At 41.8% G+C, this 25,018-nt stretch overlaps 2 protein-coding genes across 2 annotated transcripts; one reads left to right on the forward strand and one right to left on the reverse strand.

Annotated features, from left to right (window-relative positions):
- Positions 1 to 3,768: 3,768 nt before the first annotated feature.
- On the reverse strand, positions 3,769 to 15,166 carry tbc1d31 (TBC1 domain family, member 31). Its single transcript, XM_083918619.1, has 23 exons — positions 14,861 to 15,166; positions 13,847 to 13,987; positions 13,322 to 13,437; positions 13,051 to 13,229; positions 11,750 to 11,901; positions 11,463 to 11,622; positions 11,179 to 11,379; positions 10,884 to 11,057; positions 10,650 to 10,729; positions 10,383 to 10,529; positions 9,947 to 10,080; positions 8,427 to 8,560; positions 8,141 to 8,320; positions 7,812 to 8,044; positions 7,658 to 7,730; positions 7,471 to 7,550; positions 7,233 to 7,368; positions 6,424 to 6,516; positions 5,824 to 5,952; positions 5,423 to 5,617; positions 5,121 to 5,190; positions 4,834 to 5,037; positions 3,769 to 4,302 (listed from the first exon to the last, which is right to left on the reverse strand). The coding sequence occupies exons 1-23, from the start codon at positions 14,929 to 14,931 to the stop codon at positions 4,148 to 4,150; spliced, it is 3,237 nt and encodes a 1,078-aa protein (XP_083774745.1). The 5' UTR covers positions 14,932 to 15,166; the 3' UTR covers positions 3,769 to 4,147.
- Positions 15,167 to 16,975: 1,809 nt separating this feature from the next.
- Positions 16,976 to 24,536, forward strand: derl1 (derlin 1). Its single transcript, XM_083918623.1, has 8 exons — positions 16,976 to 17,276; positions 19,300 to 19,411; positions 19,528 to 19,592; positions 20,222 to 20,248; positions 22,257 to 22,352; positions 22,581 to 22,633; positions 22,815 to 22,925; positions 24,018 to 24,536. The coding sequence occupies exons 1-8, from the start codon at positions 17,124 to 17,126 to the stop codon at positions 24,277 to 24,279; spliced, it is 879 nt and encodes a 292-aa protein (XP_083774749.1). The 5' UTR covers positions 16,976 to 17,123; the 3' UTR covers positions 24,280 to 24,536.
- Positions 24,537 to 25,018: the final 482 nt, after the last annotated feature.

Raw genomic sequence — 25,018 nt, forward strand, 5'->3', positions numbered from 1 at the left:
GCTGCTGTGTGCTGCTCAGCAGGGAGGCTGTGGCTCTTTGGTTATTAGAAGGAGAGCATGACTAAATGACACTAATGAAGATGGATCAAGGGTTCTGGCTAGACGCCACATCCACCCCCAAAAACCTTGATGCACCTTTTTTTTTTAATATCAGAGAGTTTATGCCGTTAAAGCTTAGAGATTAAGCTAAAAAAAAAATTAAATATAAAAAATTTTACATCTCAGGGTTATATTTGATGTGGAGTGTTTATTTTTGTCACAATATGATTAAGTTTACTATTGCTTATTTTGCACATATAGAATTAATAAAAAATGTGGCATGCTTTCACATACTGTAATTAGTAATCTAACACAGACTACACAATTAGGAATGCTGCAGTCAACCTCAGGTTAGGCAGAAAAACAATAGTATTGGGAGTAGAAGGAATGTGAGAGTTGAAGTCAGATAGCGTAACCTGAGGAGGGAGCTTTTTCTTTTCACACATTTTAATTAGCAATGTCCAAACAAGTTTTTTGAACCACTGATTGGCAACAAGCCAAAACTGTATAATGACGTTGCACATGCGAAGCTCTGGGTTCTTCTGTCTGCGGTGTTTGGAGAGACCTAGCAATCCACTAACTGCGAATTTCCTCGAGGCAAGAACACGACACTACTCTTCCTCTAACTTTGGATTTGTGTGTGTTTGAGTCAAGGTGAGACATGAGCTGTTGATGCGATGCAATGCTTGAAAAAACCTGGATTGATTGTTTTTATTATATTGATTGATGTAAAAGTTTTGGTAGAAAAACAGAATGCAGACCGACTCAGGATGGAAAGAGTAAAATGAACAAACTCACGGGGAAGTTTTTGCTGTTGAGTTTGAGATCTTGCCACATACAGACAAACTGGTTCAGGTTGAGATGATCCAGCAGCAGATGGACAGACACATTCCTCTTCCTGCTCGCCTCCAGAAGATCACAGAGCAGCTCCACGTCACTGAAGCTTTCCATCACTATGGCCAGGGCCTACACACACACACACAGTTAAATGTCACTACAGCTGTCAATCACTAAGCAAAAACCTGCACACATTACATACTCACTGTATCTGACCTTTCAGCACGCAAGATCCAAAACCATGTACAGGCATGCATGCTGTACCTTTCAACATGCACCCACATGAGGAATAACACAAACTGCTCTGCTCTGATCTACACACACACACACACACACACACACACACACACACACACACACACACACACACACACACACACACACACACACACACACACACACACACACACACACACACACACACACACACACACACACACACACACACACACACACACACACACACACACACACACACACACACACACACACACACACACACACACACACCATTCCAGCCTTTCTGATGAACTCCCTGACCAGGTCTTTCATGCCGGCTGCCCTGCTGACAGACTGGAAATAAACCTCAACGTTGGGCTCATTCAGGACAGGATCAGCCCGCTTCACATCTGGAAAGGACAAAAACATGATCCGAGATGGCAGAAAATGAGAATTAATACTGATTTTCCAAGAAAGTGTGTTGGTTTTGGATTTGATTTCTCGCTTCCATAAATGTTTTCTACTCCTGTAATACCTTTTTGGCTGCTCAGGTCCAAAGCTGCCACAGTGGGATCACTGTCTGTGGACACTGCAGGACAGTGTGTGGCAGACCGGGAGCCAGCAGACAAGCTGTTTAACTCTTGGTCACCATTATCAGATGCACCATCAACAGCTGCGTAAAGCATAAAGCTATGATAAATGAGAAGAAACACAACCAGCCACCAAAAACAGGCTGCAAAGAGCAGGACAAGATATGAAAATAATATATCACAAACATTTACAACCTGTGTTGCCATCCCTCCCATTTTCCAGGATGTAAATCTTTTCCAGCTCTGACAGAAAGTCCACTTCTCCCTCTGCGTTCAGCACCTCATGGTATCCCTCTATACCCCGGCTGACGAGGGTGTCCACTGCCAGACGAGCGCTCTCATTGTGGCTCAGGTCCAACGCAGGTCTACTGGCTATAATGTCATAGCTAGAGGAGGAAGGGATGCGGAGATCTTGAACCCGTCGCCTCACCTTCCCCAGGGGCTTTGACCTCCTGTACCACAGCGCAGAAGCACTGCTGGCATCCATGGATGATGGACTTTAATGAAAGCCTTGTTTGCTGTAGTTCAGTTTGTAAAAGGTAAAATGATCTCATCAGGCAACTCATCAGCCTGGGTGAGATGGTTACCTGCAGGTCTCTGACGGTAATGAAAGAATAACTGGTTGAAGCACACACAGAGGTACAGAGAAAATGGTAGACCCGCCCCTGCTTAGGGCAAGATGGTTTCATTGGTGATGAAAGGTGACAGGTGAGAGTGGAGAGCAAAACTATGTTATAAATATCTATTCATAAGTAAGTTCATGGCACCATGTGTGAGATGTGAAGTTTGACTTCATGACATATTCCTTTTCTTCTATGACGCATCGAGTGTGTTTCTGGTTATAGATTAAGAGTGATAGAACTGAAAATGATCCGACCGTTTTGCTATCTTCCTTCCAGGAGAGTGCTTTCGAGCAGGCGAGGACACGTGAAGGGAAAGAAAAGAATGAGTGACAGGGATGGAGATGGCTGTCGATTCAGCTCATGTCAAACAACACCTGGATGACTAAAGGACCAAAAGCAGGGACAGCTACAGGCACACCCAGAGAGGAGCAGAAGCACACACGTCCTCAGCTGTTTTACAGGAATTGTTACACTTTGACTTCTTGACCGTAGCAGAGTCCAATCTGATCTGCATCTGGTTTATGAAGAGTCAAAATTAGCAGACACAAACTACCAATAAAAACATGATACCTCTAATCCAAATGTATAGTGCACTCTAAAGGATACAGCCGAGTGGAAGCCCCTAGGAACTGGATTTGCATATAGTATGTTGTCAGTTTGCAATACATTATCTATGCATTCTCTTTGTAGGAACTGGCACCTGGAGCTACTTTCCAGCATACGGAGTGAATTAACATTCACATATTTGAAACGGGCGGCACAGGGGTGTGGTGGTTAGCACTGTCGCCTCACAGCAAGAGGGTTCCTGGTTTGAATCCCAGCTGGGGCCCTTCTATGTGGAGTTTGCATGTTCTCCCCGTGTCTGCGTGGGTTTTCTCCGGGTTCTCCGGCTTCCTCCCACAGTCCAAAGACATGCTTGTGTTAGACGATGTGTTAGGCGACACACGACAGGGACAAGCGGTTGAAGATGGATGGATATTTGATACGCTGCATTACAAATCAATGACTGCTACAGTCACCGTACCAGACGTAAAAACAGCATATCATCATCTCCAAAGGCAAAATGAAACAGACGGTCAGATCAGCATTATTAAAAACATTTTATCAAAACCAGGCTTTAAATTAAAAAAGTCACATAAAATTCATTGAGATAAAAATCCAAAATAGAGCACCAGTGCAAATATATACATATATAAAGACAAGCATTAATATAAAATGAACAAATGAACATTAAATGGAAGGATGTATTATAACAGATTCAGAGGTATAAAAGTGTGTGTGCCAGGGTTACACGGTGTTCTACTGCTCTGTAGACAGAACCGACAGATGTTTCATCACACAGTTAGAAATAGTACCTACACTATTGAAAACTGCATTCATTTTTAACTGTGGTCACACAGAGTAACGTTCAACAGCCACAGACAGTCTCCAATGATACAGGATTAGCCTTTGTATGGTGGTTGACTTTGATCCTGGAGTAGAGACACAGGCGGAACAATCCGGTGCACATCACATGAAGCAACAACACACTCAAAACCCAAAGGATAAACCCGTTTCTGTCCTCCAGGGAACCAGGCAAAAGCCTGCTGTCTTATTGGAAGTGGGTTTTTATGAGATAGTGGTTGATGCTGTACAGTTAACATGTTTGACTCTATTTGTATTAATAATGTGTAGTCTAAAGGTGGTTGATATGAGATGGTTTATAAGCACTTGGAACAGTGTTAAACAGATAGCAGCTAGCCGGTGTGCCCCAAAGTCAGACACACTGTCTCTGTTGATGTAGCTCGCTCGAGACAAGAATATGTTTTTGTGACACTATGAAGACAGAGCAGTTTGTGGTCACTGGGAGACGGAGGACAGAGTGTGGACAGACTGTGAGGAGGCAGAGCTGCCCTCTCTGGCTCTGGCCGCCAGCTTCTGCCTCAGTGCTCTGATTTCCTTCAGCAGTTGTCTCTCGCTGCTGTCCAGCTGGGCCCGGCCTCGGTCCAGGGAAACTGACAGAAAACACAGAAAGAAGGACATAAAGGAACTTTATTGATACAGAAACTCAAGATACTAGTGCTCATGTTAAGACGAGCTGCAACAATTGGTAATAAAGTTGGTTGACAGAAAATTCATTAGAAAATATTTTTTGATGATTAATAATTTAAGTCCCATTTAATGGTTCTCCAAGACTTAAATCATGGTGGTGAATGAAATATATCGGTCAAACAAAATTAATTATTCAATTTGTTTGCTGCTTTACTGACAAACTGATTATTATTATTTGAGAAAATAATCATCAAAATGAAAAATGTTTTTTAAATGGCTCTTCTCAGAAAAAAGCGACGCTCAGGTATCGTCTCGTTATGATGTATTATTATGTTGCTACATACATTTTATTGCCTCTCCTCTGCTATTGATCATTCTCCTGGTGTGGTGGTACCAGGACAACATGCATCACAGAAAGTCCTTTTCAACAGATACAACTTCACTAGAAGCAGTCTAAAATAATACAATATAATATCTCTTGTACGATGACTTACAGTTGGTGGAGGTGCTCTCTGAAGGGGAACTGCTGTTCAGACACACCATGTTGGTTCCTGCATGCTTTGGGGTGGTGGCAGAGCTGGGTCTGACTGCTGGACCTGCACCGTGGGTTCCAACATAAACAGCCGTGGTGGCGCAGGGTCTAGGAGGAAGTCCTCTGGTAAAACATGGCGATCTTATCCCCGCCTGTCTCTGGCCGTCTGACACAAAACAAACACTGTAGATCCACGTCTGGATAATGGACAGGTCTGCTCAAAGGCTACAAACAACACTGGTATAATACCTGTGTCTGCTGAAGACGGGGGCTGTCGCTGCTCCTGTATCTGAGCTCGGGAACTCATGACTTCATCCCACTGCAAATGAACTAGTGCTCATTATCTAACTGAATAATAATAACCAAACATCCTCAGTGATCTTCATAATTCAGACACTGAAATGGTCAGATATGATGAGAAACACAAATATCAATCATTTTTCATTCTGAAGAGCAGAAAAGCCCATAAAATGTCACATGTAATCGTACATGGAGACGCCAACTCATCATGTAAATTGTTGTGTCGACAAACATACTCTTGTTGTTCTCACCTTCCTTCCTGCCACATCTCTCATGGTGTCAGCCAGCCTCTCCTCCTCTGCCAGGGTTTGCCTGTGAAGCTCTGCCAGTCTCTCCCTCTTCCTCTCCTGCTCGGCATCGACCTGCTGCAGGCGCTCCGCCACCTCTCTCTGCCAGTCTGACTCCAAGCCCAGCTGGCACGCCTCTGCCAGGGACTCCTCCAGGGCCTGTATGTGTGTGAGTGTGTGTGTTGAGTGAGAGAGAAAGTAAACAGATACAAGAGGGGAAGATCAGTTCCCTTTGCCAAAATCAGAGTTTGCACGCCTGTGTGGCTTTGATAGTTTCTTGCAAAGTCAAGCGGATAAGAGTGCATCAGGATCGTGCGCTGACATTTGTCGATATTATTCCACCGGCTCCAAATTGTGTCACCAACCTGCATGTTTGTCTCTGTGCAGTGAAGCAGCTCTGTGTAGTTCTCCGCCTCTTTTTCTGCCCTCCTCATCCTCATCCCTGCCTCCTCCTCAACCTCCCGTCCCATGCGCTCCTGCTCCTTAAACAGGTGCTGAGGGAAACATGGAAGAAAAAAAAAACTTACAACTGTTACAACAATCAAGAAGCTGAAAGTGATGTCATTACATAGTCACAAATTGTGTCTTTTACATCAGCTAAATATTTCTTGTTTGACATCTTTGTAAGAATCCTAATGCAGAATATGTGTGATATTCATTGATTATGATTAAAGAAGGTAATTACAACACTAAAGTCTTGAATTAGATTCAACTGTAAGGTATTTTACTCCCTATAGCTTCATTTTAGTTAATACATTTCTAAAACGTAGAGGGTGACTTGTGATTGCTTTCAAACATTTTGCTCTATTCAATGTCCACTGAGAAAGCACATTATATCTATGTGTTCTAGGTTTAGGAGAGTCAGCAGTGGGGGAATAAATGATCACATAGAGAGTCAGGGATGGAGCCGTGAATCAAAAGAAAAGGCTGGGAGAGAGGAGGGAGAGTTGAATGCAAGCTGTCACCTGTTCAAGTCGTCTCCTCTGAGCCTCCATCTCCATCTGTCGGACTTCTAGATCCTGGACTGCTGCAGCTGTTTCTCGCTCCCGGAGATCCATCTGTAGCACAGCAGGAAGGTTTAAATTGGATTAGTGCTCAAATACGTGGGTTATTAAGTCCATGACATGATTCTTTGGTAGAAGCACATTAATCAAAATAAACTGTAACTAGTAGAACTTGGGATTGCAGTCCAGGCTCTCTGGAATGTCTAATGTGGGCTCTTTTATATAAAAAGACTACTGTATTTTCCGCACTATAAGGCGCACCACATTATAAGGCGCACCTTCAATGAATGGCTTATTTTGAAACTTTTTTTGTATTTTTTCGTATATTAACTTGGCGCAGGTCATCTTGTTGCTTCCTCCACTTCCGCACCATTGATTGGTTCATGTTAAACTCTCTCGCTGCTGCTCTATTCCCGTGTTCTACTGCGTGACTAATCGCCTTGAGTTTAAACTCTGCGTCGTAAGCGTGTCTCTTAATAGGAGCCATTTTGGGCTCTTTACACAAACACACAAATGGAAATGAAACGGCACGCTTCGCGCAGTCATATATCTCAACATGCACAGCGCGTTACTTCTTCTACGGGGTAAATAGAGTCGGTGGCTGCTTACCGTAGTTGCGAGACCTGTTGTGGCTCAATATTGGTCCATATATCAGGCGCACCGGATTATAAGGCGCACTGTCGGCTTTTGAGAAATTTGAAGGTTTTTAGGTGCGCCTTATAGTGCGGAAAATACGGTACCTTATATCTTTATCATCAGTTTATGATTACCTTTCTACTGATCTCCTGGTCTAGTCTTTGGACCTGTGAAGCTCTCAGGTCCTGTTGGTGTTTGAGGAAACGTATTTTAGTTGCGTCCAGCAGCTGTAACTCCTTCACCTTCAGCTCTCTCTTCATGGCGGCCAACCTGCAGGGGACGGAGCAGTGTCAGCAACCAATTCTGCTTAATCACAATGTTCTTTTTTTCTCATGACTTGTCTGTGGAGGTGCGAGTGTCATGTGCGTTTACTTTGCTCTCTGCTGTGTTAGTTTTTCCTCTTCTTGTGCCAGGATGTTTCTGCGCTGTTCCTCTGCCTTCTGCAGAAGCTCCTGTGTTCAAATCCACCCAAGTATAAAGATCACTCAACTTCCTTTGCTGGTTTTGTGTTTCATATACAGGGTAACTATATAAGCAAGCCTGAATTATCAATATCAACCTGTTGTACATGATAGGCCTCCTCTTCAGCCTGGCGACGCACAAAGTCAGAGCGCTGGGCAGACACCTCCTGCCTGATGAGAAAAACACACTCATGAATGACTTAAATGTATTATCTAATCCCAATTTTAGCAATACACTATCTGTAATGTCACCTCTCACGGAGATACTCCATCTCCTGCAGTCGAATCTTCTCCCTCTCTCGGCTCTGGTATTCCACTATGAATTCTGGGTAATGGTTAAACACGGGGTACTGGCCATTGGTCAGTGGTGTAAAGTCAGAAAGCATCGCCCTGGGATGAATGTCAGCTGGTGTGCTGCCCATGAGTCGGTAAGCTTCCTTTATCATGGCTCCCAAATCCAGGTTGTTACGGTGATGGAAGAAATACTGAAAGAAAAAAACAGCAACAGGAGAGAGAGAATTTTATAGACAGAAAAGTTCACTCATTAACTAAAGGGCTGACTTTATTTTCAGAGAAGTTACCTCAAAGTCCTGTTTCTGGGAGCAGAGCAGCAGAGGCTCACGGCAGCAGGTGATGTAGGCTACGCAGGCCATGAGCAGGAATGACGGATGGTTGGAGAAGATGTTGTCGAAGAGTCTTAGCCACTCATCACGAGTCAAAACCTCTGAAAACAAGGTCTCCAGCAGGGGCCACACATAGAGCTGCGACACACACAGAGGTGCACAATTTAATCTCTACATCATATGGGTGTGAAACTGTGAGCCCGGAGTTCGCACTTCTCCTGCAGTTGTGTGTAGCTGCTGTTACCTGTGAAGTGATGCCACAGTCCACCAGGTGCTGCAGCAGTTCCTTGTCATGATGAGCCAGAACGTTCTCCGCCATGCTCAGGATGTTCAGAGGAGGGTTGGGGAAGTACTCGAACCAGTGCTGACCCCAATTCACTGTACAACCAAACAGTTGAGTATTTAAAGCTGCAGTTGGTAAGTCTGGCAGATCGAGTTGACTCAGTCAAATTTCGAATGTTTACAACTCTCACGCCCCTCCCCCATTAACACCGAGCTACTCCGCTGGACTCCCTCCCATCGAGTGCTCGTACACCAGATTTTTATGAGCGCGCCAGTGTCGTCTCTCATCAATAAACAGCATGGAGTACACGCTACATGGAGATAGCATAGATAGCATAATTTAGCGTATGCCTAGTCTGAGGCATGTGCATGTGATATTGTAATATGTATGAGCGGGGAGGGGGGATCTGTGGTGTGCGCAGGAACTGTGCCAGAGAGTCAGCCCTGCGCTAAGTGGACAGGAGGACACGGGCGCAGTGGATTTTTACAAAACACAAGGTGTGTGTTTTTTTTCTAAAACCGGATGATTTATGTTGATCTATCAAAGTTTCAGTCAAAAAAAATGTTGCAGACTGCACGTTTAACAGACTGATGATATCTTGACTCTGGAACACTCGTAACACTTTAGCTTTTAAAGTCACATGCTATGAAGTTCAAGGATCTGGTTGGTTTAATGAATGCGCAAATAATGTATGAAGCAAGAAACTACTTATTTCCAGGTAACATCCAAAAATATTCTCAGACAGAGAGGGGGGTTATAATTAAGAGAAGTTCGATTTAAAAACAGTGTGTTCATACCACTATGATGAGTAAGTGTATTTCAATTTGTGGGGTGAATTTGAGACTTGAATATAAAACTACAGTAAAGTCCAAAGTTAAATCAATTCAAGAGGATGGACAAATCTATATTTTAAGAAGTATAGGGCTGAGGATAGGTGCATGGTTACTGTGTTAGTTATATATGATTGACACAGCGTGGATATTTAGGATAGCAGATTGAGTTGTTGAGTTGTATATGATAAATATGATTCCATTGTTTAAGATACAGAGAAGGGATAGGACCAGATAACTGAAAACTTATATAATATTTATTTTGTTGTTCATCAGAAATTATATATTGAGTTTGCTTAATGTTAATGTTCATTTTGTTTTTATATTTTTCTACATGTTCAAAATAAACTAAACTTTACATTCATATGCCCAATAAAGTTAGACATTTATAATTGACAAAGTTAAAAAATATCTCCAAATCCTTTGTTAGAAGTGTTAGACTGAAAAGCAGTATCGTCGGGTTCCATGCTTATGAATGTAGCAGTGCCCTTCTCCACATACAAAAGGAACACAAAACTTGTAGTAATTAAAGATACTGGAATATACGCTGTATCCCAACGTTTAAAAATGTATGTACTGTAAACTATATATTTTTTCATAATGTTGTGCTTACTGGCAAAATGGCATTTTATAATTAAAACCATAAAGTACCTATGACAGTGGCCACCACCTCGAAGCAAAGCATTGGGTTGTTCTGGAAGAGCTTGACGAAAGGGAAGGCTACCAGAGGAAGGTACTCCACCTCTCCAAAGATGGCTGCCCAGTGAGCCATGGCAGACAAAACCCTGTGGAGGGGAAGGAAGGACTAAATAATTAATTTGTAATAGATAAAAAAAACTTTAAAATTCTACCGAAAGAAGAAAATGCTTATAATGAGTTGCAATTATGAGTGTGTGTGTGTGGGGGGGGGGGGGGGAGAGAGAGAGAGAGAGAGAGAGAGAGAGAGAGAGAGAGAGAGAGAGAGAGAGAGAGAGAGAGAGAGAGAGAGAGAGAGAGAGAGAGAGAGAGAGAGAGAGAGAGAGAGAGAGAGAGAGAGAGAGAGAGAGAGAGAGAGAGAGAGAGAGAGAGAGAGAGAGAGAGAGAGCACCTCTGTAGTCCCCTCTGCAGCTTGTGACTTTTGATGGGGTATTTATCATTGAGAGTGAGGTAGGCAGAATGAAGGCCTTTCTCTGTCAGACTGCTGTACGCCGCATGGTTCTCTGGGAGACACAGCAAAGACCGCCATACAAACATCCTGCAACACAGACACACACATTAACCATGTAAATATGATCACATAAACACAAACGTGTTAAAAAGTGAATCATTTTCCAGATAGATGCATGAATCCTCCTCCTGTGAAAGTATTCTTCACCTGTATTTAGCAGGATACTCTCCAAACGCCTTGAGCATAGCCACCAGTCTCTTCTTATTCAGACCAGCAGGCAGTTCATTCTATTGACAGACACAAAACCATGATATCTACTCAGAGGCAGGGGAATGCTTTGTGGTGGAACATCTCTATGATAAATATAAATAATCATTTACATGACTCTTTATAAAGAAAAAAACCCAGATGTATTAGGACATTGGTGTGTGTTGTTCCCACCTCTTTATCCTCAGCTGTAGAACCAGCAGGGGGGCGAAGTATCTTCACCTGTGTCCGCCTACCCGAGCTCTTGGCTGGTCTCTGAACAACCTCTGACTTGACCTTGACCTTTAGGTGAGACAAGTCCTGATCAGCTCCACTGCCAGAGACTACTGCCACCTGGGAGGGAGGAGGCTGGGTGAGGGACACACACACACACACATACACAATATGAATACACATACAGTTCAATATATTATCAACAAATGAGAAAACTCTTGTACATCTTTGTACTTTTATCACATCTGACTGTCACCTTGTTTAATTCCTGTGTGAGACTCTGAACATTGTAGACATTGATACTGCCATTATCCATGATGGCCACAACATGTCGGCCGTTAGGGCTGACTGCCACTGTGGTGATGGCGTCGTCGTGGGAACCCATGTGGAACAGCAGCTTGCAGGTGTGAATGTTGATGAAACGCATCATGCCATCTTGGCTCAATACACCTAGTGTCTACAGACACAAAAAAAGCCTCAATTACACAAACGCACATGCTTACTGTGGAGAAAAGTGAACATGTTAAACCTATACCATACCTGGCTGGCTCCTCCGTCAAAGCTGTCGGGCAGGAATTCCAGCTGTCGGACAGTTCGGACCTGCGTGGGCATCTGAATCACCCTGACCAGTTGTTTGTTGTCCAGACACCACAGGTGCAGCAGGTTGGAGCGCCCACCAGCAGCAAGGCTCTTACCATCACTGCCAACACAAGTTATGTGTATATTATGAAGTGTTTAGAGGCTAAGCAGGCTGGGAAGAAGAGTCATGAAGAACTGCACTGGAAAGCTACATAATCACTCATCCAGGTGTGGTGTGAGAGACCCACCGTGTGACAGCGAAGGCCTTGTAGGAGATTTTGGGTCCGCAGTCGGGGACGGGGAGCTGGTATTTGCAGAACAGTGTATCGCTCTCCCAAGCAAATATGGAGTCATCACTGAAACAACTGAGGATGGTGTTACTGAGAGGCAGGAAAAAGACCTGAAACACAAGCAACAGTGTACAATGACCATACCAACAATGAAAAGAAAGAACAGATTTGGGGAATACCAATAATGTACAAGACATTTAGTATTAACAGCTTAAAATACACTAAAAACCTAAATAAAACACTTTTAAAACTCCACAGTTGAATGATTACCTTTGGGAGCAAACTACTATTTGTAAATGTTGCTTCATCTTGTTCACTAGGGCTGAAACAATTACTTGAGTAACTCAACAAAAATCATCGAGGCAAAGTCTCTGCCTTGGTGATTTGTTCATTCTTGTGCGTTATGCAGCCTGCTCAACACAGGGATCATTGTTCCACACAGACCGTTTTTGCGGATGCACACCACAACATCCAGAAATGGCAGAAAATACGTTTGGGATCATTTCACACTTAAAGAAGAAGCCAAAACGGTGCAATGTGTCCACTGCAAACTAGAACTGTTATACCAGCATCACATCGATGATTCAGCGTCTTAGCTGAAAGCAGCCCATTGTTAACGCCACTTCACCGAGCGCCGCTGTTCTGTTTTTAAGAGGACAGTTGCCGTAGTGACTGCCGATGTCCTTGTGAATGCCTGTGTTTTTTCATGAATGTTAAACATAATGTTACCTACCTGATCAGTCTTTATAGTTTTGTTTGAGTAAATGTGTCAGTGGCGTTTGCTACGTTGCTTGTTGTTACGGTAAACAGGAAGAGAGCGAGTTACTCTTCCTGATAATATCTATCTCTAATTCATTTTCTAAATAAATCTATTTATCTTTGAAACCTGTTTGTGTAAACACGTGTGTCCCATAGAATTTAATGCACCACTTTGAATTGTTTAAATAGTAAACTTGTTCATAGTAAATTGCGAGTGTATTGCCTTCAACACACACACACATCTGGTCTCCCTCTCTCCCTCACGCAAGCATACCCGCCCATGTTAGGTTACCACATCAAACAGGCCTACCCCAGACATAATATGTTTTTTGCAAAATAACATATAAATAAATTATAATACATCTTTATGCATAATTATATATTTACAGTTTATATATAGAATTTTCATTTTTTTTATCCGATTACTCGACTAATTGATGGAATAATTGGTAGAATACTCGATAACAAAACCATTCGATAGCTGAAGCCCTAATGTTTACCCTTTGAATGCCAACAGACTGTCGGATGTTGAGCTTCCTCTTCCTCTGGAAAGTGTCCAGGTCCCAGAGCTGAGCCGTGTCGGAGGACGTGCTGATGGCGTAGCGACCTGAGCTGTGCACAGAGATGGACGAAACTGCTCCCTCGTGACCTCGCATCCAACTGACCAGCTGCTTTGTGTCTGAAAAAAAGATAATGAAACAATAGCAAGTGTCATTGAAACTTTGCAGAACAAGGTAAAAACGGAGTACACCCCTGAAAATGACATCTTACCTTTGTCAAAGCACTTGATGGTGTAGTCAGCCAGGGCCACAAGAAACTCTGTGGTCCTGCGGAGGCTGAAGGCCAGAGCAGTGCAAGCCTGTCCTGTCTTCTGCACCAGACGAAATCTGCCCCGAGAAGCAATGAAAAACACAAGATCACATAAATGTAAAAGCATGCGGTGTTTAAGGGGTGGTCACTTTAAAGCTCTAAACATAAATAGATAAAAAGGTAAATTTATATTTGAAACACGATCATGTCCTTGAAGATGAAAAGAAAAATCAGGAAGAATAAAGAAGTGTGTATTTTCCATAAGGCTCTGCTCTAAATAGAACATATTCAGGTGAGAGAGGAGAAACTTCAACATTAAATAGGAAACATTAATGTTGGCTAAGTGATGACAGTAAGTCCAATAATACTTGGGAATTTGTCATAATTCTCACATAGCTAACTGTTGTAAAATCATGTTCATACATTATGATAGTGATAAACTATTACTTAAAACACTCAATATATATAGGTTTTACATTCAGTCACCTGTTTCTACTGATGTCAAAGACATAGATGTTGCCATGGTGATCACCAGCCAGGAAGGAGTCTCCTGTGGTGTCAAAGGCCACATGGAGGAAACGCACCGTCTTGGCCTGCTGAGCAGTGCGGACCACCGTCACCAACACACTGAGGAAGATAAGATAGAACTTTATTAATCCTAAACAAAATAGCAGTAACAATTACAAAGACAATAAAATGTAAGATAACAATAACAAAATAAGACACCAATATAAGATATAAGATAACAAAAGAGCAAATGACCTAACATGATGTACTAGAGAGACATTTCACATGATAATGATCATAATACAGCCCACTGAACATTATACTGATATTATAGTAATAAGGGCGGCAGTAGCTCAGTCCATAGGTGACTCGGCTGGGAACCGGAGGTTTGCCGATTCATGAAAGGAGTGTGGACCATGATTGGAGTGTGGACTGATGGCTGGCGAGGTGCAAGTTCATCTCCTGGGCACTGACGAGGTGCTGTTGAGCAAGGCACCGAACCCCCAGCTATTGGCAGCCCCCTCGCTCTGACATCTCTCCATTAATTGCATGTATATAGGTTTGTGCATGTGTGTGTATTTCAGGCCTGTGTGTGTGTGTGTGTAACCTGTATAATAATAATAATAACAACAGTACAGTATAACAATAATAACACTCTTGCGGGATAAACACACAGACATTTCAGTGAACCGTGGCTGCTCTCTGGTGGTCACAATAGCACCCTGACAAAAGTGTCTGAACAAGAACACAAATGTAAAAAGAGTAAAAGTTATAACGTGTGAGTGTGTGTTTACAGTTCATACTTGTAGGAATGTATGCGTGCAACAAGTGTGACTGAACATCATTGCAATGCAAGTAGTTGGCTAGCTTCTATTATTTGTGGCTCAGGCGTGCATGTTATAGAGACATTTAACCACATAATCCAGGGCTACATGACAGCTAACGTTAATGAAGCGTGGATTATCTGTTTCAGACCTCTCTAACTAAAGTTACCCTTTGCCTGGTGTTGGTTTTCGATGCCAGACTTTCCCCTCTTCTTTGTTTCCGATGTCCGTCACCTCCATACTTAAGACGTCTTTAGAAACTCACAGCATACATTTACAAACCAGAATATCCTCTTTACTCGAATGTGAGCGCCCAGGTTACAGTAACATGTGAAGCTAACGGGCTAGCCGGCTAATCTCTTTAAAGGCGGAGCAAACAGCGCGAAATTTGAAAAAGAGCATCATTCACGAACGTTATATTTAGTTTAAAGTGAGGGGCCAGAGGAGCCGTACAGCTCAGCCCCATTGAGTGTTATTGGGAGCTCCACAGTGACCTTAAACTTATCACAATATACGCGAACGGTTCTCTTCAGCTTCAGTTTCAGGAGATTTTGTAGTTGTTTTGAAACGTTTCTTATGTCGCCCTAAGCTGACGTCAGAGGTAAACAGACGCGTGCGTTATGGGAGTTGTAGTTCTTTATTGTATTTTAAGTACATTAACAGTATACACACATAAACTGTCCACTCCTAAAGAATAATAACAATATAACATACATTAAAATATTTCTGAAAATATTAGACAACATTTTGAAATTGTCTTTGTGTCATTCTCACATTGCTTACGGTTTAGTATATATATATATATACACACACATACATATATATATATATATATATATATATATATATATATATATATATATATATATATATATACACACACATACATATATATATATATATATATATATATATACACACATACATATATATATATATATATATATATATATATATATATATATATATATATATATATATACACAGACCCACACACACAAACTCAATATACATATTCTCATAAACAACATAAATAAACAGAAATAAATATATCCCAAAAGAATAAGGATAAATGTTGACTTATCTAGTCCTACCCCTTCTCTGTAACTCAGACAATTAAATAATATTCATTCAATGAAATTAATTAATTCAATTAAATTTTATTTACAGTGCCAAATCATAACAAAGTTTATCTCAGGACACTTTACAGAGTATGTAAAGACCACACTCTATGACTTATTTAGGATTTACATAGACCCAACAATTCCCCCGCAGAGTACGGTGGCAACGAAAACCTTCAAAAAATAGTATTCAAATTATCTCCAGCTTTTAGTTCTTCTTCTTCTTCTTCTTCTCTCTTTGAGGTGAGTCAAATGGAGCAAATTAATCCATCTGTAAATCATGAAATCAAATCCAGTTTCCTATTTATTCTGATTAATTCTCATCATTACAATGTATCAAAATGTACAGTATATTGAATTAGACAATTATTTCACATCTCTTCTTTCAATATGGGCCTCAAAAACTTGAACCATGGGGACCTAACATCTGAGTAATGAAGTGAACTGAGAAGGTTTCGTGAAAAGGGAGCCTTGGCATCAGTAATATTATATTCTTATTTACATCCATCCCATTTCCACGTCCCTGGCTGGAGTACGCTAGTCTCCACAGGTGGCGGCTGTAACAGCCATTTCTACAGTCTACGGCTGTAACAACAGAAAAGCGTCTGACGCGGGTTGGTCTTGAGCGTTTGCAAATTTCACCGGAAGTACGATAATAAAGCAAAGCAAAGTCAAAATATAAGTTGGTGTGAGAAAATAAAGAAATACATCCGGTTCTAACATTTTCCTTCAAATTAAGAGTAGTATATAAACCACTCCAAGAAATGATGTAAATTGCTATACATATACTACTGTATAACCTTCATTGGTGTTACCTGCATCTATTGTTACTTTCTAATAGTGCATTTCACTGCTCATTGATTTCACATTACCTGTGCAGAAATGTTATAATGTTGTTTTTACATCACAGCAATGAGCTTAAAATTTAGATGATAGTGATTTCTCTTATTATTTTTTCTTTTAAAAAATGCACGTTAGTCTTCTGTTTCTTCTGATTGAGTGAAAGAGTATCATTTTTCCCTTTTTTAGTTTTTGAATATTATTATTATTATTAGTAGTAGTACAATCACAGACCTAGTGTAGTGCAAATACAGTGTCTGCGGCCATTTGGTTTTACTTTGAAAAGCTGAACCGGACGTGTCAGCTGTGGTCTCAGTATCTGTGTAAAGCTAGCTCCCTGTGATTAGCCACGTCATGTAAAGTTAGCAGTGGAGCCCTTCTGATATAAAGGCAGCGTGTTGTTGATATTAGCTCGTTTTGAAGCGGAGGTCTTGTTTCATGGTAATAACTGGGCCCTAATCACATGGAAAGATGTCAGATATCGGGGACTGGTTCAGAAGCATCCCTCTCATCACCCGGTCCTGGTTTGCTGCCTCCATTGCTGTTCCCTTCATTGGAAAACTAGGATTGATTGATTTCAGGAACTTCATGCTGTTTCCGGAGCTGGTCTTGAGCAGATTTCATGTGAGTTCACTCCGTCTCCGTCAACTTGTGTGTGTTGGAGTAGCTGATACATGCTGTGGTTGTGGTGTTTTGGATGTGCTCGTTCAGTTAGCAGGTGGCTAGGCTAACTGAGCAGGCCTGGGCTGTGTGACAGCCAATGAGAGAGCGAGACGCAGGAGGTCACCACTTCCGGATGCTGTCAAAATGATACTTAATTTAGCAACAGTGAAATAAGCTATATATATATATCTCACCAGTGCATGAAAAAACTTTGATCACCAAAGATGGTGACTTAGCCGAATTGTTGTATTTTCGGTATTTCTTTGAATAAAAGCAGTTTGTTTCCAGGTGCCGTAGTTTATCACGCCACAAGGTGGAGAAAGTGTTGTGGACTAACCGTAAAGGGACTTCCCTACTCTGAAACGAGCCCTTCAGGCGAGCTGTCGTCAGGCTCAGCCATTGTGGTTTTACGAGGTTAGGAAGTGGGCTATAAGTCCTGAAAGACACTACCTCAGGGCAAAAGAGCATTCAGAAAGGACTTGTAGTGCTTTTGCTACATTAAAAATGAATAAACAAAAAAAAGTTATCTTGATACTTCTGTACTTTTAACAAAGTAAGGTTCTTGACTTACCTGATGATGTTTTACTCAAGTGTATTGAACACATTTTCTGCTGAGACATTGTTACTTTTACTTAAAGGAAAGGGTTTGAATGCTTTACATTACACTCTTTGGTAATAACATCATATTGCTGTGTACTGTTTAACCTGCCAGACAGCTACAGTAGAACTTTTCAATGATGTAAACATTCTAAATGTGTCCTAGCTTATTTCCCGTTGCAGTGTATGTGAATGACATCAGCTGACAGGAAGTTACCAAGGAACAAGGCTGTTGCCTAGCAATGAAATTCCGTTTAAAAGGTCTATACGGACATTGTTAATGGAATTCCATTGCTAGGCAACAGCCTTGGCCCTTGGTAACTTCATGTCAGCTGATGTCATTCACATACACTGCAACGGGAAACAAACATGGACACATTCAGCATGTTTATGTTTACATCTTTGAAAAGGTTTATAGTTTATATTTCCTGTGGCAGTGACTGTGAATGACACAACTGACAGGAAGTTAACAAGGACTCAGGCTGTTGCCTAGCAATGGAATTCCGTTGAAAAGTTCTATGTATAACTGATACCTCTGGCAGTACTTATTATTGTATTACTCTATCTACATGGAGTTTTTTTTGTTGCTTGGCAACCTATTAAGAAATGTAATCTGAACCTTGTGACATACTGTGGGCTATTCATTTTGAAGGAGGACATGGAACCACGACTCCTCTCTTTATTTCTAAATGGCCATTCAATCACTACAATATTATATGTATCTTGCTCCCTGTGCAGTCACGTCTGTAAAGGCCTATCTGTCTCTCCTCACTGACGCACTGCCTGAGTGTTTGGAATGGTGGGTTCAGTGGTCGATGACTGTAAGCCATCGCCCTACTAGTGGCATATCTAGTTATAACCAAGGCACAGTTACGATCTGTTCCACTTCAGTATTGTATGTTGTAATTATATCCTGTCACTTTCCCCTTGATTAAAAGTAATTGAACACAGGGAATGCTGATCAGCCCTAAAGCCCCCTCTTAAATGCTGTATTGATCTGATGTGTGTTACCATCAAACAAAACCTTTGCGTCTATTCATCGTGAGGTAACAGACTCTGCAGAAGAACACCAGCTGTCTGGTGCCACTTTCTCAGTGCTTAGAAGTTATCCTCTACAATCCACATGGGACTTCATGCGTGTTTCAAGCACAGCCTTTAAAGTCTGGATCTTTACACACACACACACACACACACACACACACACACACACACACACACACACACACACACACACACACACACACACACACACACACACACACACACACACACACACACACACACACACACACACACACACACACACACACACACACACACACACACACCCCTATATTCATGTCTTACTACATTTCTATTAGACTAATGGCTCTTCTGTTTGTTTCAGCTCTGGAGACCAGTGACAGCCACCTTGTATTTCCCGATAACCCCTAATACTGGGTTTCTGTACCTGGTCAACCTGTATTTCCTCTACCACTACTCCAGTCGGCTAGAGACAGGTGAGGCTACTGTCCTCAGTGGCTTACACACACACACACACACAGTCGCACACACAGTCGCACACACTAGATGCTCTTTTTGTCATGCCAATGATTTTTTCGATATTGTTTTCCAGGGGCGTTTGATGGCAGACCTGCAGACTATGTCTTCATGCTCTTCTTCAACTGGATCTGCATTGTTGTATCCTTTGTCTGGCATCACAAAGTACCAAAACCCCATTAAAACATCCTGTTTAAATGGTACATTTCAATCTTCCTTCAACATCTAAGGTTACATCCCTGTTATCCACTCCACCATTGATCCTCGCTCATTGCTGCCTTCTTTGCCCCTCTGCATTTCTCTCTCCTGTGTCTTTTCAGTACCCCCTCCTCTCTCTCTGCAGCACTGTGCCATGTCAGAGTGGCTCTGTGCCAGTGGCCCAGTGTCAGTCTACCCCTGCAGAGCAGAGAAACCTAATCTAGGTCACATGCAGCACAAGCAGTACAGTACAACCTGGCCCATATCTCGACTGTTGTTTTGTCAGTTCAGCTTTGATTGTCAACTTGTCTGGCTTTTGACAGACAATTCCTATTTATGAGACACATTTGAGAAATATCCAGTTCTCCTTAAACCTGATCTAAACCAAGTGTGGAAAAGTCAGGTATGGGGGGTTAGGCATACGCAAGGGGAAAAGGCAGAAGTAGCGGGTGACAGTCAGCTGGTGAGGGGATTTGACCTGGCAACCTACCAGTCACCAGCTGCTCTAATCTTAAGGCTCCAGCTGTGATTGTATTGAGCCAGGAGGTCGTTGTCCTTGACTCTGGCTATAGATAACTGGGCTGCTGATGAACATGCGGGTGAGAATCCTCCTCTCTTTCTGTATTTATACAACAAAATGAAATCATGACCATTATATACTTGATATAAAGCATATAGCAATTGTTTGCAATTATCACTTGAGATCTTAGGAGTGTTTCATAATACAGGGTGACCACTTAAAGCAATTCATACTTTTCTAATATTTTTACGCTTTTCTTTTGTAATCTTCAAATGCTCATAATAAGCGTATGGCACACAAAAATGTGTCTACCAGGTGTTGAAACTCATCAATATTGAATTCTCATATATTTCTAATAAAAGTCTGACCAATCATTTTATTTGGTCCGAATAAAAGATCGACCTACCCCAATTTCGTTAGCAAGAGCTTTACTTGGACAGTCATTCCAGTGCACTTTGCCTATTTGGAGTTCTGAAATTTCGGACTTCCCATTGCATTCGAACGCAGAATTTCTCTCAGCCCACGTGTCGGGGGAGTGTCAGAGGTTAGGCAGGGGGAAGAGAGTGGGCCTTTGGAGGGAATCGCTTTGAGACATGCAAGAACAATAAGAATTGCCTACTAAAGACAAAGATTCAAATTATAATATGTAGAAAGTACTGCTTACTGTTATTAAACGCACAGCATTCACAGTTGACCCTTTGCTCGGCCGCGGCTTGCGCACAGTGGCCAGAGAGGTGGTGGTCGGACGAGCAAGATAACGATTTCTGTTCAGGGAGGACGCTTACGTTCAAGGCACAGATAAACACACACTTGCTCGGTTAAGTAGACACACTGTCTTGTGCCCTGTGAATCAGTATGAGTTGCTGAGGGGGAGGGGCATCACAAAGTGGTGGTTGGGAATCAGAGGGCTGCTCGGTCTGCACGCTGTTATTGGCTGCAACACACAGGTGGGGTGGGTGCCTCTTTGCTGACAACCACAAACGTCACGCATAGACCAAAATAATAAGAAGAGAGGAGATCCAGGCAGAGGGCAGGGTCTCTGCAGATACAGGCACCACCACACTCTACTAGTGGGTCATAAGTGATGATTGAGAGGTTACTTTCTTATTACTGTATTTGCCCTAATATTAGACAGGTTTATTTTTCTGGAAATCCGTCTGAAAAAGGAATGCCGTCTTAATATCAGGGTAGTTTTATATCCGGGACATACAGTAGTTTATACATTGATTTTTAGGATAAAACTGCATATTATACCTTTTATAACCAGTAGCACAATTAATTTTGCCAACTAAAACTAAGTCCCCCCATACTACTGTACTGTGAACATGTGGCAGTACATTTAACTTGGGCTTCTTTAATCTGAGCATTAAGTATTTGTTTCAGTATTCCAGTTAACATTTGTGCCTTTTAAAACTACTCAAATTAAAGCAAGCATTTAAATATCTCTGACCCATGGCTTATTATGTATCATTTTCACAATTTAAGAAACAGCCTAAAATTGGCCTTAAAGTCTATCACCTGGCTTATTTAATGTGTTGCATGCTGCATTGTTCTGTCTTGTACAATCATTTTCAGCACTTAGAATACAAACAATGTTTATATCACTCACGTCATAAACAAGCAGCCTGTAAACCAGGCGTGACTTCATCTGATCGTATTAGCTGCTGTCAGCTGGCTCTATGGAGTCACTTAATCCTGGTTCTGTCTGTAGAAGCTGGATTGTCTTCAAAATGGACTGACAAACACCGATCACCGTAACGTGACTTCCTACGCGTTTCTCCAAAAGTTGAATCTGTTTGGACTTTTTGCCGCAGGCTGCTAAACCCACACCCCCTCATTCAAATAAATGAGAGTACTGCCGTTTACACCAAAGCACCTCATCTAGCCTGAAAACCGCCTTATTTAAGACCATCTTTTTAAGATAAGCCTTTCTTTCTTGAGCCACCTTTATGAAGCACCCCTCAGATGTTAAATGACATCGCACAGGTCATGACCAAAAGTTAAACGTTATCCGGAAACCTCTTTACAAAGCGGTGTTGTTGTGCTGTTATCTTGGATTCACATATCGTTGTTTATGTTGTTATCAGCTGCTGATGATCCCACTGATCATGTCAGTGCTCTATGTCTGGGCTCAGTTCAACAAAGACACGATTGTGTCCTTCTGGTTCGGAACACGATTCAAGGTACCACACGTTTTATCCCCTACATTCATTAAATCTCCAATTATACAATTTGATCTAGTAAACAGTCTTGTTACAGATATCACATATTTCACACTTATATCAAAGCACATTAGCATGTTTTTCTAATATGAACTGTCATCATGTGATCTTTAGTCCAAAATGACTACCTGAATGTGAGGCTATTTCTAATTATCATGTTGGTGATATTTTACTGTTGCTCCGTCCTAGGCACATTATCTACCTTGGGTCATACTGGTCTTCAATTTCATCATCGGAGGCTCGTAAGTAATTATTTTTTATCGGCTGGATCAAATGCATAATGGAACAAATAAGGAATGGTCCATTTCTGTATTCCAAAGAAGCAAATCTCCTGATAAGGAGCCTGTGTTTTAACTGAACTCGTGCATGTTATTTCTGTGGCCTTTGATTATCTACTCCTCTTTGTTTTCTGTTGTTGAGCAGGTTTGTGAATGAACTGACAGGAAACCTGGTGGGTCACCTCTACTTCTTCCTCATGTTCAAATACCCCATGGACCTGGGAGGACGCTCCCTCCTCTCCACACCGGAGTTCTTGTAAGTTTTTATTACAACCTGGGTCTAATTTTGGAGTTTGGAACTTTATTTTTGTTCTACTCACCAACTTCATGGCTGAGAGTTGGGGATGTGGGGGATGTTCTGACCACAGCTTTAAAGTAAGACTATGTAACTGTTGAATAGAGAAATAACTGAAAACATTTCCCTGTTACAAATCATGTAGCTAATGTTTGCAAACGTAAGATGGATTTTGATGCGTTTGCAATACTGTAATGCTGTTTTAGTATCAACCATTATGCAATAATCTCCACTAGCTACATACAGTAGGCTTGCTTTAACATGCAGTGCACAGGGCACCCACATAAGTTATGTGACGGGGTTTAAACTTGTCTGCAGCTTGTCTGTGTTGTCTAAAGGCTAAAGACAAAACCAAAAAAGTTAAAGGAATACTTTGCACATATAAATGCAGCTCTGTGTCCTGGCACTGTGTGAAAATAAATTGTTTTCCCTTCTTGTGTCAGGAAGGGTAGCCAAACACGGTTCATCTGCACAAACTGCAACACTAAGATGACACAGAGCTGGTTTTAAACTCAGCAAAGTAGCCCTTAGAGATGACTTAGTTGTAAGTAGTAGTACCCTTAGTTGTAAATGTTCATTAGATGTTGCACATTGTCGTTTTGGTTCAACTTAACCATCTGTACTTTGTGCTTTTACAAAGAAATGAGCAGTGATTTGCATCCATTTTGGTTTCACTCCCAAACAAGTTTTTTACATTAAAAGAAATCCCAGAGGAGAAACTAGTTTAGTCACCCATGCCCAGTGACGCATAACAAGAGACGCAAGCAGACAATAGATGAAAACATACTACCCCAACAAACTAAGAGCTGTAACAAGAGGAGATTAGAGTTTCTCGTGACATAAACATGTTTAGTTGTGATTGCTTGTGTTGTTTTACCAGTTACTGACTTATTTGTTATAAAGCCTCACTGCCTCGCCATTTTGCCATGTTGGATGATAAACTACAAAACACTACCACTTACTTTTCTTCTCGTAAAATAAATTCCTTGATATCAAATGTCATCTGTTTTGATGTAGGTATTCTAACATGCATCTCTTTGCTCCTCTCTCCAGGTATCGGTTCTTCCCAAACAGGAGGGGAGGGGTGTCAGGCTTTGGAGTCCCTCCCAGCAGACCAGCTGCCCAGGAGCAGGCAGGTGGTGGAGGAGGAGGGGGGGGGGAGGAGGAGGAGGAGGAAGAGGACGTCACAACTGGGGCCAAGGTTTCCGCCTTGGGGATGAATGAGCGGAGACCAGAGGAGAGCGTCATTCCCCTCCCCCATACACAACTTTTCCTCCCAATAACAAATGGCGTTGAAGTTGATGTTTCCGGTTAAATCGTTTGCTTTTTGTTATTCTTCCGTTTGAGGCAACAAACTTTGACTTAAAATTGAAATCACATTCATTTTTAGTTTTAAAGGATACAAGAGGATGAAATTTGAGAAAGTACACGTTTTAACCAGGACAGCATCGCACAGCAGGACTCAAAGACTCTGGCCATATGCTAAAGCCAGCTTCACTATTTACTACTACTGCGGATGTGTCCCTGTGTAGCAGATAGAAGGAAATATGAATAAATATTTTTTTTTTTGTATGTGATGATTCTTGATCTCTTCTCTCCTTCTTCCTTCTCCCCCCCCCCCCAGCTTTTCTCCAGGTGTTGCAGCTGCACACCAGCACACTGTTGATTTGGACTTGTGTGTTCCCGTCCTCCCCCTCCCTCTCTCTCTCTCTCTCTGATGCCATATCAAATTACATTGTAATTACCATCGCACTGGAAGGGTGCTCTCAGCAGAACATGAGAGAAGATGTTTAGAGAGCAATGTTTCCAAGTCTGATTTTACTTGGGTGTAAAATGTTTTTAAGCATCCGTGGCACATCTTCCTCTTTTAAGACCTGATCTAAACAAAATAAGGCGAAGATGTGATTTTTTTTTTCTTTTTTTGTGTAAATATAACAGTTGTTTAATGAAAGAATGGGCGAGTCTGAGAGTGTTATTATCATACTATCCATGTGTCCATGGTGCAACATTTGGATGTTCTTATGTCACGAGAGCTCAACCGATTCTGTGCCTGT

Source organism: Echiichthys vipera (assembly GCF_963691815.1).
Source record: "Echiichthys vipera genome assembly, chromosome: 8".
Lineage (NCBI taxonomy): Eukaryota > Metazoa > Chordata > Actinopteri > Perciformes > Trachinidae > Echiichthys > Echiichthys vipera.

Bases quoted from the DNA above. Each gene is read 5' to 3' on its own strand.
- tbc1d31 (XM_083918619.1), bottom strand. From the start codon at position 14,931: ATGGAGGTGACGGACATCGGAAACAAAGAAGAGGGGAAAGTCTGGCAT. The intron at 5,618-5,823 runs GTTGGTGACACA...ACACACATACAG, and splicing joins GCACAGAGACAAACATGCAG to GCCCTGGAGGAGTCCCTGGC. The intron at 4,303-4,833 runs GTAAGTCATCGT...GTTTTCTGTCAG, and splicing joins AGAGAGCACCTCCACCAACT to TTTCCCTGGACCGAGGCCGG.
- derl1 (XM_083918623.1), top strand. From the start codon at position 17,124: ATGTCAGATATCGGGGACTGGTTCAGAAGCATCCCTCTCATCACCCGG. The intron at 22,353-22,580 runs GTACCACACGTT...GCTCCGTCCTAG, and splicing joins GGTTCGGAACACGATTCAAG to GCACATTATCTACCTTGGGT. The intron at 22,634-22,814 runs GTAAGTAATTAT...GTTGTTGAGCAG, and splicing joins AATTTCATCATCGGAGGCTC to GTTTGTGAATGAACTGACAG.